The 12,380-nt window shown below is 37.8% G+C and overlaps 1 protein-coding gene across 1 annotated transcript in view; it reads right to left on the bottom strand.

Annotated features, from left to right (window-relative positions):
* LOC146455783 (uncharacterized) overlaps positions 1–12,380 on the bottom strand; it is a 42,473-nt gene that overhangs the window by 6,088 nt on the left and 24,005 nt on the right. The window contains exons 8-12 of the mRNA XM_085093948.1: positions 5,599–5,757; positions 4,575–4,670; positions 3,088–3,204; positions 1,620–1,733; positions 572–694 (exon numbers count right to left, since the gene is read on the bottom strand). Coding sequence (XP_084950074.1) covers positions 572–694; positions 1,620–1,733; positions 3,088–3,204; positions 4,575–4,670; positions 5,599–5,757 — 609 coding nt within the window. The remainder of the gene's footprint in view (positions 1–571; positions 695–1,619; positions 1,734–3,087; positions 3,205–4,574; positions 4,671–5,598; positions 5,758–12,380) is intronic.

The raw sequence follows: 12,380 nt of genomic DNA, 5'->3' as shown, positions 1-12,380 counted from the left end.
TACATTTGTCTGTATAGCGAACCAGCCGTGAACTGCTACTAAAAATAGTTCGCGGGAAAAAATACAGGGAAATGTAAGGAAAGTTCAAAACACGACTGGACGCTTTCTGTCACAGCTACATCCCTCCAATTTTTTCCTTAAAATCCTTTTCCTGGTGCCAAAAGTTTCCCATTCATGAATTTTTCAGAAGCGATGTTTTATGAAAATTATTTGACATCGGATTTCCACACAAACATTGTTATTTCAAGCCTGTTTGCCTACCCGTCAAAATGGCGTCGAAAACCGTGATAAGGCCTATTATGACCATTGCTTTGACTACGGTTATGAATATGACTCACTATGACTATTTACTATGACTATGACTATGACTATGACTATGACTATGACTATAGCAATGACTGTAATCATGGTCATTTCCGTGGTCATTCTCTCATACTCATTCGCTCATTCATTCATTCATTCATTCATTCATTCATTCGTTCGTTCGTTCGTTCGTTCGTTCGTTCATTCATTTTTTTGCATTTTAGAAATCTTAAATCGGGCAAGGGTAAATACCATTTCAACTGAATACCTTGACAGTTTTTTCCAGTAAACATTCCTTTGCAAATACAGCGATATTCATTTTTAACAGGATCATATTCGCATGTCCCACCATTAGCACAAGGTTGAGAATTACATGGATTGATAATGGTAACTGTAAAGTAAAAAATATTTATTAAGAAAAGAGAAAAGACAAAACAAAGATGGAGGTAACGATAAGTAATAATAATTTGAAGGGCTTTCTTTAGTCCCTGAACCCGAGGGGTCGGGGGTGGGGCAGGCAGATTCTGTCCCCTGCGGTAATTTCAAAGGCATTTAAGCTATGACAAGATTACTAGGATGGTATGCTGTGCTCTACATCAAAACTGTTTCCTTCGAACTTTGCAAAATGAGACGTTTGCATCATAATTATGTCAAAATTACGTCACGATTTCTGAACAGTCGCCGTCTTAGATCCACTAGCTTGGATTCCTCGATTTCTCCAAAACTCAGGATGCGATCGACAAGGACTAAAAACAAAATAGAAACTAAAGAAGATCGTTCAACTGGTACAGTAGAGCACAAATTAGGAAGATAAATTAAAGTCTTCATTTAAAATGCCACAACATAAAGCATGCTTGTCAAAATATTGTTGTCATAAAAAATCACGTGATATGAAAAGTGACATGTCAAACCAGATTTGCTATCAGGAAAAGTCAAGAGTTTTGGTTGCTATTTCTTTACATCTCATGTAACGAATGTTTAAAGTAGGCTCTGGTACTTTATGCCCCTCCTACCTCGCGTCCTAGGGAGTACTGAAGGTGATCCCATAACGTCCATAACGCTTGTTCCGAAGTTCCGAAGACTAACAAAATGAACGAAGATCTCACGAACAATGGCAAAAAGTGACGGAAGGTTTCCCTCAACTTTCTCAAGACTGAAGAATTTCAAACGTTATTAAATAAAAATCGGTTTGCCACCTTCTGCATTTAAATTTACTGGAAGCCTTTATGCGTAAAGACACCTCAATATTCAGTAATATTATCGAGAATATCAAACATCATTCAGTATAAATATTCGCAAATATTAATTTTACTTACGCTCGCAGTTCACTCCAGTGAAGCCCGGAGGACAGGTGCAAGTATACTTGTAGCCATGCGCCGTGCACGTTCCATTGTTTTTACAAGGATTGCTGGCGCAAGGGTCGCACAAAGCTGTCGTTTGAAAGATAAGAAAAGAAAACAAATCCCTCATAAGTTGCATTGCCAACTAGCAGCTACTTTGTTTGCTTGTTTGTATTTTTTTGCACGATCTTGTTTACATTTATCTCTCTGTATATTTCTATCTTTTCATACAAATTGTGTTGAGTTTCCTGGTTTTGCGTTGCTGTCAGCGTCAGAGAAAATTTCTTAGTTTTTACGACAGGGATGCATTTTTATGAACCGTAAGAAGCATGAAGATTCATGCTTCTGTTATTTGTTTATTTCCTATTTAACCAGGACTCTGTTTAAACTAGCTATGCTAAACCAGATTTCCTGTATAAATAAAACAATAATAATAATAATAATAAAGAATACAAGTGGAATCAAATTTGCGGTCTCTGTTTGCGTTGACTGTTTTCCTGTAGCTGTAGGCTATAATATTAAAGGTCTTTTTATGCCAACTTCTGCACAAGCCACAGTAAATGGCTAATAAATTGGCACTAACCCAATGTTTCAGTAGTATGAAGCGAACGAAAACTTTTGTGGAGAAATTGTTAACAAGAATTACGCACGGGACTCTGCCCTGTTAGAAGTTATTTTAAATCCAGTTTATTGAATGTGGCAAAATATCGAATCGTTATTATTTATTGTCAGTTGTCTCGTAACATAGTTTGAAATACTGTTAAGCTCATAGTGTAATGCTCTACAATTCTCAGTACTGTGTGCAAGTCAAAGTTTTGAACGAAGTGTTAAGTAAATATGTTAGGGATTTGAATTTCGAATTAAACCATGAGCTGTGAGAAAATGCATTTCGACTACATTAAGTTTAATTTCCCATCAATAAAGTCAAATTAAATTCACAGTGAAGCGGTGTTGTGTTTTTTTCTCGTCGTTTCCGCCCCGGCACTTCGTAGACAAAGCTCCTTTCGCGAATCTTTATGCGAACATTTCCAATGTCTTGGTAACCAAGCGTATTCTTCAAAGCCGAGGCGCGGCAGCTAATCGCTGTGGGATTACAGCAAGCGCTAAGCCAATGCGTCTCGGCTTCAAAAAAGGGCTGGTTGCCAATAGATAGGAAATGATCACTTGAAGACTTTCGTGAAAGCATTCTTTTTTAAGCTTTGTGCACGGGTAGCAACTACGAGAAGAGATAGTACTACATCACTGTGATTGTAATTTGACTTTATTTGAGAGAAATTAAACTCAATTTAGTTGAACTGCATTTTTTTATAGCCCATGATGAAGCAAGCTAGGCTATTATTAACTTACTTTGAGGAACGTATAAGAGGCCTTGAAATTTGGTTAAACAATGGTATTTAGTTTAGCTGTTATTTCTAGCGGTGATCGTGCAAAACTAGTATCTTACATTCACAGTGTGGCCCACAGTACCCTTTGATACATTCACAAGTGTAAGATCTGTCTGGTCCAAGGATGCAGACTCCTTCGTTTTTGCAAGGGTTTGGCTTACAAGGATCATCAATTTCTGTAGGAAAGTTGAGAAAATGTATGAATATAATGAAAGTTAGGTTTTTCATGGTGGCAATTAAATGACAACACAAACATCGAGTCTGTTTTCGTGTCCAGAAATGAGAAGCCCTTAATCTCATTCAGTGATCCCTTCGTAAGTCCAAGATCATTAAGGCTACAGCAGCGAGATTTCGAGGGTGAATAGCATGCCCCAAATTGTTTCCTTTAAGGTCCGTGAATTGGAACGGTGACTTCATACCGCGTGGGAACACGTCATGTGTTTCTCACAGCCGACATATTGGATCCACCACATTGGATTTCTCGATATCTCGGAAAGCGCAGAAAACCTTCCAAAGTTATGATTCAAAATTTGTGAAAACCAATAAGTAATGATTAAAATGTATGAAAATCTAAAAAGTACGAGAATAAACTCAGAATTTCTTATCATTTGGAAAAAAGACGGGCTATCATTTTGTTCCCCCCTTCCCCCCTGAAAACAACAACAACAACAACAACAACAACAACAAACAAAACAAAACAAGAAAACAGAGGCTGATTATCTCAGTCTGTATATGACACGCTAAAAACCCGTTGATGGGAGGCTGGCGGTCTCACCAGCGCATGAACCCTGATACAGTGTGAGTAAGGAACAATCGTTCCTCGTGTAAACGGGTGAATGCAAACCCTCCGGTTTAGCTTCGTTCACCAACTAACTAACTTATTTCGAAAGGAATTGAAGGTATTTATTGATTAAGATAAATTAAAAGCATGCAGGTGAAACAATAAGACCAAACCAATTTTTAAACAGACATATTTTGGATCAAAATCATATTTTTTGGAGAAAAAGGTCAAAAATACACAAAATATTAACGGCAGACTGATCCCAACGGCGGAGGTGACAAGCTTGAGAGAGCAAACAACAAAAGCTAGAATAACTGAAATATATTTGCACCCTCTTGGTATAAATAGACGTGACGAAACACGCCAATGACATGTCTCACACTTGTAACTTAGTCCTAAACAACCAATCATTGTCACGCATTTTATATTTTAAATCTTCTTTGTAACGATCCTTTTATGTTTCTCACTTTTCTTTTTCGTTCAGCCCCCGAGGAAGGTTTGTATTGCAAACCGAAATATCGGGCAAAAAAATTTGTTTTTTTAAAAAACAAATATATTTCAGTTATTCTAGCTTTTGTTGTTTGCTCTCTCAAGCTTGTCACCTCCGCCGTTGGGATCAGTCTGCCGTTAATATTTTGTATTTGAGATAATTTGCTGATCCAGGTCTACAAGTGATCCGGCACCACTCATTGGTTTGTCGCTGTGGAATTGCAGATTTTATTGTATTCAAAAATACACATAACGTCGATTGAACTCGAAGCTCACCTTTACAATAATATCCATTGCCCACAAAATTTTTTTTACATACACAGCGTTTATTGATGCAGACAGCGTTTTTGTCGCACAAGTCGCAAATGTTATCTAAAAGGCAAACAATCAAACAAAATTAAACTAAAAATATTGACTACCAGAAATGATTACATAATAGTTCGATTTCTTACTATAGACCTTTATCACCGTAATCGCTGTAGGCCAGTTAAAAAAAAAGCAATTGACACTGTAATAAGGACAAGCGTTAAAGCCTTGTCTTTAAAATAGCGATTGTATGACCTGCACTCATGAATATAGAACTAGGTCGACAACTAATGAAAATTTCTATGAGAAGTGAAAAAACGAGAACATCTGGGTGACTGACTGACTTTAAAAGTACTAAGCAAAACCCAATTTCAATCAGAATTAAAGAAAGTACTTCCTACAATCCTTAAGCTTGAAAATGAAGATGATTATATTGTTTCCCAAGTTATATAATTAAACAATACATCCTGAAGTTAACATATTAACAACATATCAGGGTGGCTTGCTGAATAAAGCAGTTTAAGGAACTACCTGACGATAAGCCACAGCAACGGCATATATTATACCAAAGAGCTAAAGACATCACATCTCAATAAAATGCAAATTTTACACTTTCCCTCATAAACAAAACCACAAAATCAAAATAAAAGAGATCACAGACAGTAGCATTAATATAACCCTGACCCCCCCCCCCCCCCCCGGGGCGCCAAGAAAGGTAACGGGAAAGAAAAAATATCAGCAATGACAACTTCTCTCATTGATATGGGAGGGATGGGAAAGAAAGCAAGTCTATAGCGAATAGTGAATGCACAGTACTTGAAACAGGATGAGACGTGCCCTGGCAAAAGGCTAAACTAAGTCACCAAAAATAATATATCAAACTTTGGATAATTGACAAATTTGAGTACCCCAAAAATATGTAGATTTGACGTCTTATTTTATTATTTTCAGCCTAATGGTAGCCAGTAAGAGATAAAATGAATATTTTGTTTACTTTCACATCTTTTCCCAGTAAAACCAGGTAAGCACTTGCAGAACGCATTCATCACGCGTGGATAAATTATTTCCGAGTCATCAACTGAATCCTGTGTTGCCATTCCATCGACGCATGTTCCTCCATTGAAACAAACAAAATCCACACATGGATTTGGAACTGACAAGGAATCGAACGAATAAGAAATCAGCATTGTAGCATTAGTGTGATAGAATTTCTGTCAGTTCTAAGGAATTTTAACACAAAAAGAAAAGGCCCTATGTTAGTTTAAATTCCCCGAAGAAAAGAATTAAAACTTCCCCATTAATTGTACATGCATGTAATGTAACAATTATGGATTTTACACAAATGTACTCCCCCAATACAGTTATTATGAATTGTCCACATATGTACTAAAATATGTACCCATATTTCCTTCACAGGGCAGCAGGGAATTTTAAGAACAGTAACCATCATCATCATCATCATCATCATCATCATCATCATCATCACCATCATCATCATCATCATCACCATCATCATCATCACCATCACCATCATCATCATCACCATCACCATCATCATCATCATCATCATCATCATCATCATCATCATCACCATCATCATCATCACCATCACCATCATCATCATCATCATCATCATCATCATCATCATCATCATCTTCATCATCATCATCATCATCATCATCATCATCATCATCATCATCTTCATCATCATCATCATCATCATCATCATCATCATCATCATCATCATCATCATATCTTTACTTCCCCTCAGATTTACAGAGTAGCTTAATACAGCTAAAATCTCCGAGCATTAACCAATCCAGCCGAAAGATTATACACACAAAGACCAGACCACAACCGTACTAACCCCCAAACGTAAGAATACTAACCCCCAAACGTAAGAATTACTAGCCCCCAAACGTAAGAAAACTAACCCCCAAACATAAGAATCCCTAACCCCAAAACGTAAGAAAACTAAACCCAGAAGTTAAGAATTACTAACCCACAAACGTAAAAATACTAACCCCAAACGTAAGAATTAATAACCCCCGAAAGAAAGAATACTAACCCTTAAACGTAAGAATTACTAGCCCCCAAACATAAGAAAACTAACCCCCAAACGTAAGAAAACTAACTCCCAAACGTAAGAATTACTAACCCCAAAACGTAACAATACTCACCCCCAAACGTAAGAATTACAAAAAGCCAAACTTAAGAATACTAACCCCCAAACGTAAGAATACTGAACCCCAAACATAAAAATTACTGACCCCCGAAAATAAGAAAATTAACCCCCAAACGTAAGAATCCCTAACCCCAAAACGTAAGAAAACTAACCCCCAAACGTAAGAATTACTAACCCCCAAAAGTAAAAAAGCTAACCCACAAACGTAAGAAAACTAACCCCCAAACGTAAGAAATACTAACCCCCAAACGTAGAAATACTAACCCCCAAAAGTAAGAAATACTAACACCCAAACATAAGAATACTAACCCCCAAACGTGGAAATTACTAGACCCCAAACTTAAGAAAACTAACCCCCAGGGAAAAGAATTACTAACCCCCAAACGTAAGAAAACTAACCCCCAAACGTAAGAATTACTAACCCCCAAACATAAAAATACTAACCCCCCAACGTAAGAATTAGCAACCTCCAAACGTAAAAATACTAACCCCAAAACGTAAGAATTACTAGCCACGAACGTAAGAGAACTAACCGCAAACGTAAGAATTAATAATCCCCAAACGTAAGAATACTAACCCCCAAACGTAAGAAGTACTAACCCCAAAACGTAAGAGTACTAACCCCCAAACGTAAGAATTACTAGCCCCGAAACATAAAAATACTAACCCCTAAACGCAAGAATTACTAGCCCCCAAACATAAGAAAACTAACCCCGAAACGTAAGAAAACTAAATCCCAAACGTAAGAATTACTAACCCCCATACGTAAAAATACTAACCCCCAAACGTAAGAATTAATAACCCCAAAACGTAAAAATACTAACCCACAAACGTAAGAATTACTAGCCACCGAACGTAAGAAAACTAACACAAAACGTAAGAATTACTAACCCCCGAACGTAGGAATACTAACCTCCAAACGTTAAAATTACTTACCCCAAAAACGTAAGAATACTAACCCCCAAACGTAAGAATTACTAACCCCCAAAAGTAAGAAAACTAACCCCCAAGCGTAAGAAGACTAAACCCCAAACGCAAGAACACTAACCCCCAAATGAAAAATTACTAGCCCCCAAACAAAAATAAGTAACCCCCAAACGTAAGAATCCCTAACCCCAAAACGTAAGAATAACTAACCCCGAAACGTAAGAATACTAACCCCCAAGCGTAAGAATACTAACCCCCAAACGTAAAAATTACTAGCCCACAAAAATAAAAATTACTGACCCCCGAACAGAAGAAAACTAACCCCCAAACGTAAGCATCCCTAACCCCCGAACGTAAGAATACTAACCCCCAAACGTAAGAATAACTAACCCCGAAACGTAAGAATACTAACCCCCAAGCGAAAGAATACAAACCCCAAACGTAAAAATTACTAGCCCACAAAAATAAAAATTACTGACCCCCGAACATAAGAAAACTAACCCCCAAACGTAAAAATCGCTAACCCCCGAACGTAAGAATACTAACCCCCAAACGTAAGAATAACTAACCCCCAAGCGTAAGAAAACTAACCCCCAAACGTAAGAATACTAACCCCCGAACGTAAGAATACTAACCCCGAAACGTAAGAATAACTAACCCCCAAGCGTAAGAATACTAACCCCCAAACGTAAAAATTACTAGCCCCGAAACATAAGAAAACTAACCCCCAAACGTAAAAATACTAACCCCCAAACGTAAGAATTACTAAAACCCAAACTTAAGAATACTAACCCCAAACGTAAGAATACTAACCCCCAAACATAAAAATTACTGACCCCCGAACATAAGAAAACTAACCCCCAAACGCAAGAATCCCTAACCCCAAAACGTAAGAAAACTAACCCCCAAACTTAAGAATTACTAACCCCCAAAAATAAGAAAGCTAACCCACAAACGTAAAACAAACTAACCCCCAAACGTAAGAATTACTAACCCCCAAACGTAGAAATACTAACCCCCAAAGGTAAGAAATACTAACACCCAAACATAAGAATACTAACCCCCAAACGTAAGAAAACTAACCTCCCGGGGAAAAGAATTACTAACCCCAAAACGTAAGAAAACTAACCCCCAAACTTAAGAATTACTAACCCCCAAAAATAAGAAAGCTAACCCACAAACGTAAAACAAACTAACCCCCAAACGTAAGAATTACTAACCCTCAAACGTAGAAATACTAACCCCCAAAGGTAAGAAATACTAACACCCAAACATAAGAATACTAACCCCCAAACGTAAGAAAACTAACCTCCCGGGGAAAAGAATTACTAACCCCAAAACGTAAGAAAACTAACCCCCAAACATAAAAATACTAACCCCCAACGTAAGAATTACTAGCCACCGAACGTAAGAGAACTAACCCAAAACGTAAGAATTAATAATCCCCAAACGTAAGAATACAAACCCCCAAACGTAAGAAGTACTAACCCCCAAACGTAAGAGTACTAACCCCCAAACGTTAGAATTACTAGCCCCCAAACGTAAAAATACTAACCCCTAAACGTAAGAATTACTAGCCCCCAAACATAAGAAAACTAACCCCGAAACGTAAGAATACTAACCCCCAAGCGAAAGAATACTAACCCCCAAACGTAAAAATTACTAACCCACAAAAATAAAAATTACTGACCCCCGAACATAAGAAAACTAACCCCCAAACGTAAAAATCCCTAACCCCCGAACGTAAGAATACTAACCCCCAAACGTAAGAATAACTAACCCCGAAACGTAAGAATACTAACCCCCAAGCGTAAGAAAACTAACCCCCAAACGTAAGAATACTAACCCCCGAACGTAAGAATACTAACCCCGAAACGTAAGAATAACTAACCCCCAAGCGTAAGAATACTAACCCCCAAACGTAAAAATTACTAGCCCCCAAACATAAGAAAACTAACCCCCAAACGTAAAAATACTAACCCCCAAACGTAAGAATTACTAAAACCCAAACTTAAGAATACTAACCCCAAACGTAAGAATACTAACCCCCAAACATAAAAATTACTGACCCCCGAACATAAGAAAACTAACCCCCAAACGCAAGAATCCCTAACCCCAAAACGTAAGAAAACTAACCCCCAAACTTAAGACTTACTAACCCCCAAAAATAAGAAAGCTAACCCACAAACGTAAAACAAACTAACCCTCAAACGTAAGAATTACTAACCCCCAAACGTAGAAATACTAACCCCCAAAGGTAAGAAATACTAACACCCAAACATAAGAATACTAACCCCCAAACGTAAGAAAACTAACCTCCCGGGGAAAAGAATTACTAACCCCAAAACGTAAGAAAACTAACCCCCAAACATAAAAATACTAACCCCCAACGTAAGAATTACTAGCCACCGAACGTAAGAGAACTAACCCCAAACGTAAGAATTAATAATCCCCAAACGTAAGAATACTAACCCCCAAACGTAAGAAGTACTAACCCCCAAACGTAAGAGTACTAACCCCCAAACGTTAGAATTACTAGCCCCCAAACGTAAAAATACTAACCCCTAAACGTAAGAATTACTAGCCCCCAAACATAAGAAAACTAACCCCGAAACGTAAGAAAACTAACTCCCAAACGTAAGAATTACTAACCCCCATCCGTAAAAATACTAACCCCCCAACGTAAGAATTAATAACCCCAAAACGTAAAAATACTAACCCACAAACGTAAGAATTACTAGCCACCAAACGTAAGAAAAATAACCCAAAACGTAAGAATTAGTAACCCCCGAACGTAGGAATACTAACCTCCAAACGTTAGAATTACTTACCCTAAAACGTAAGAATACTAACCCCCAAACGTAAGAATTACTAACCTCCAAAAGTAAGAAAACAATCCCCCAAGCGTAAGAAGACTTATTCCCAAACGCAAGAACACTAACCCCCAAATGAAAAATTACTAGCCCCCCCCAAAAAAATAAGTAACCCCCAAACGTAAGAATCCCTAACCCCCAAACGTAAGAAAACTAACCCCCAAACGTAAGAATACTAACCCCCGAACGTAAGAATACTAACCCCCAAACGTAAGAATAACTAACCCCGAAACGTAAGAATACTAACCCACAAGCGTAAGAATACTAACCCCCAAACGTAAAAATTACTAGCCCCCAAACATAAGCAAACTAACCCCCAGACATAACAATCCTCAACCCCCAAACCTAAGAAAACTAACCCCCGAACGTAGGAAAACTAACCCCCAAACGTAAGAATTACTAACCCCCAAACGTACGAATACTAACCTCCAAGAGTAAGAATTACTAACCCCCAAACGTGAGAATACTAACCCCCAAACGTAAGATTTACTAGCCCCCAAAAGTTGAAAAACTAACCCTCAAATGCAAAAATCCCTAACCCCCAAACTTAAGAAAACTTACCCCCAAAGGTAAGAATTACTAACTCTCAAATGTAAGATTACTAACCCCCAAAAGTAACAATTACTAGCCCCTAAACGTAACAATCCCTAACCCCCAAACGTAAGAAAACTAACCCCCAAATGAAAGAATCTCTAACCCCCAAAACGTAAGAAAACAAACCCAGAAACGTAAAAATTACTAACCCCCAAACGTAAGAATATTAACCCCAAAGCGTAAGAATTACTACGTAAGATTTACTAGCCCCCAAACGTAAGAGAAAAACCCCCAAACGTAAGAATCCTTAATCCCCAAAGGTAAAAAAACTAACCCCCAAACGTAACAATTGCTAACCCCCAATCTAACAATACTAACCCTTAAATGTAAAAATTACTAACCCCCAAACGTAAAAATACTAACCCTCAAACGTAAGAATTACTAGCCCCCAAACGTAAGAAATTTAACCCCCAGGGGTAAGAAATACTAACTCCCAAACGTAAAAAAACTAACCCCCAAACGTAACAATTACTAACCCCTTAACGTAAAAATACTAACCCCCCAACGTAAGAATTAGTAACCCCTAAAAGAAAAAAAAAACCACCAAACCTAAGAATTACTAGCCACCAAACGTAAGAAAACTAACCCCAAACGTAAGAATTACTAACCTCCAAAAGTAAGAATTACTAACCCCCAAACGTGAGAATACTAACCCCCAAACGTAAGATTTAATAGCCCCCAAATGATAAAAAACTAACCCCCAAACGTAAGAATCACTAAGCTCCAAACTTAAGAAAACTTACCCCCAAACGTAAGAATTACTAACCCACAAACGTAAGAATACTATCGCCCAAACGTAAAAATTACTAACCCCTAAACGTAAGAATCCTTAACCCCCAAACGTAAGAAAACTAACCCAGAAACGTAAAAATTACTAACCCCCAAACGTAAGAATACTAACCCCCAAGCGTAAGAATTACTAACCATCAAACGTAAGAATACTAACCTCCAAACGTAAGAAAACTAACCCCCAAACGTAAGAAAACTAAATCCCAAACGTAACAATTGCTAACCCTCAAACGTAACAATACTAACCCTTAAACGTAAAAATTACTAACCCCCAAACGTGAGAATACTAACCCTCAAACGTAAGAATTACTAACCCCCAAACGTAAGAATACTAACCCTCAAACGTAAGAATTACTAGCCCCCAAACGTAAGAAAACTAACCCCCAGGGGTAAGTATTACTAACCCCC

The sequence above is a fragment of the Pavona decussata genome, unplaced genomic scaffold (assembly GCF_977016875.1).
Source record: "Pavona decussata unplaced genomic scaffold, jaPavDecu1.1 SCAFFOLD_270, whole genome shotgun sequence".
Lineage (NCBI taxonomy): Eukaryota > Metazoa > Cnidaria > Anthozoa > Scleractinia > Agariciidae > Pavona > Pavona decussata.
Note: the sequence above shows the minus strand (reverse complement) of the source record. Positions and strands in the feature narration are given on the sequence as shown.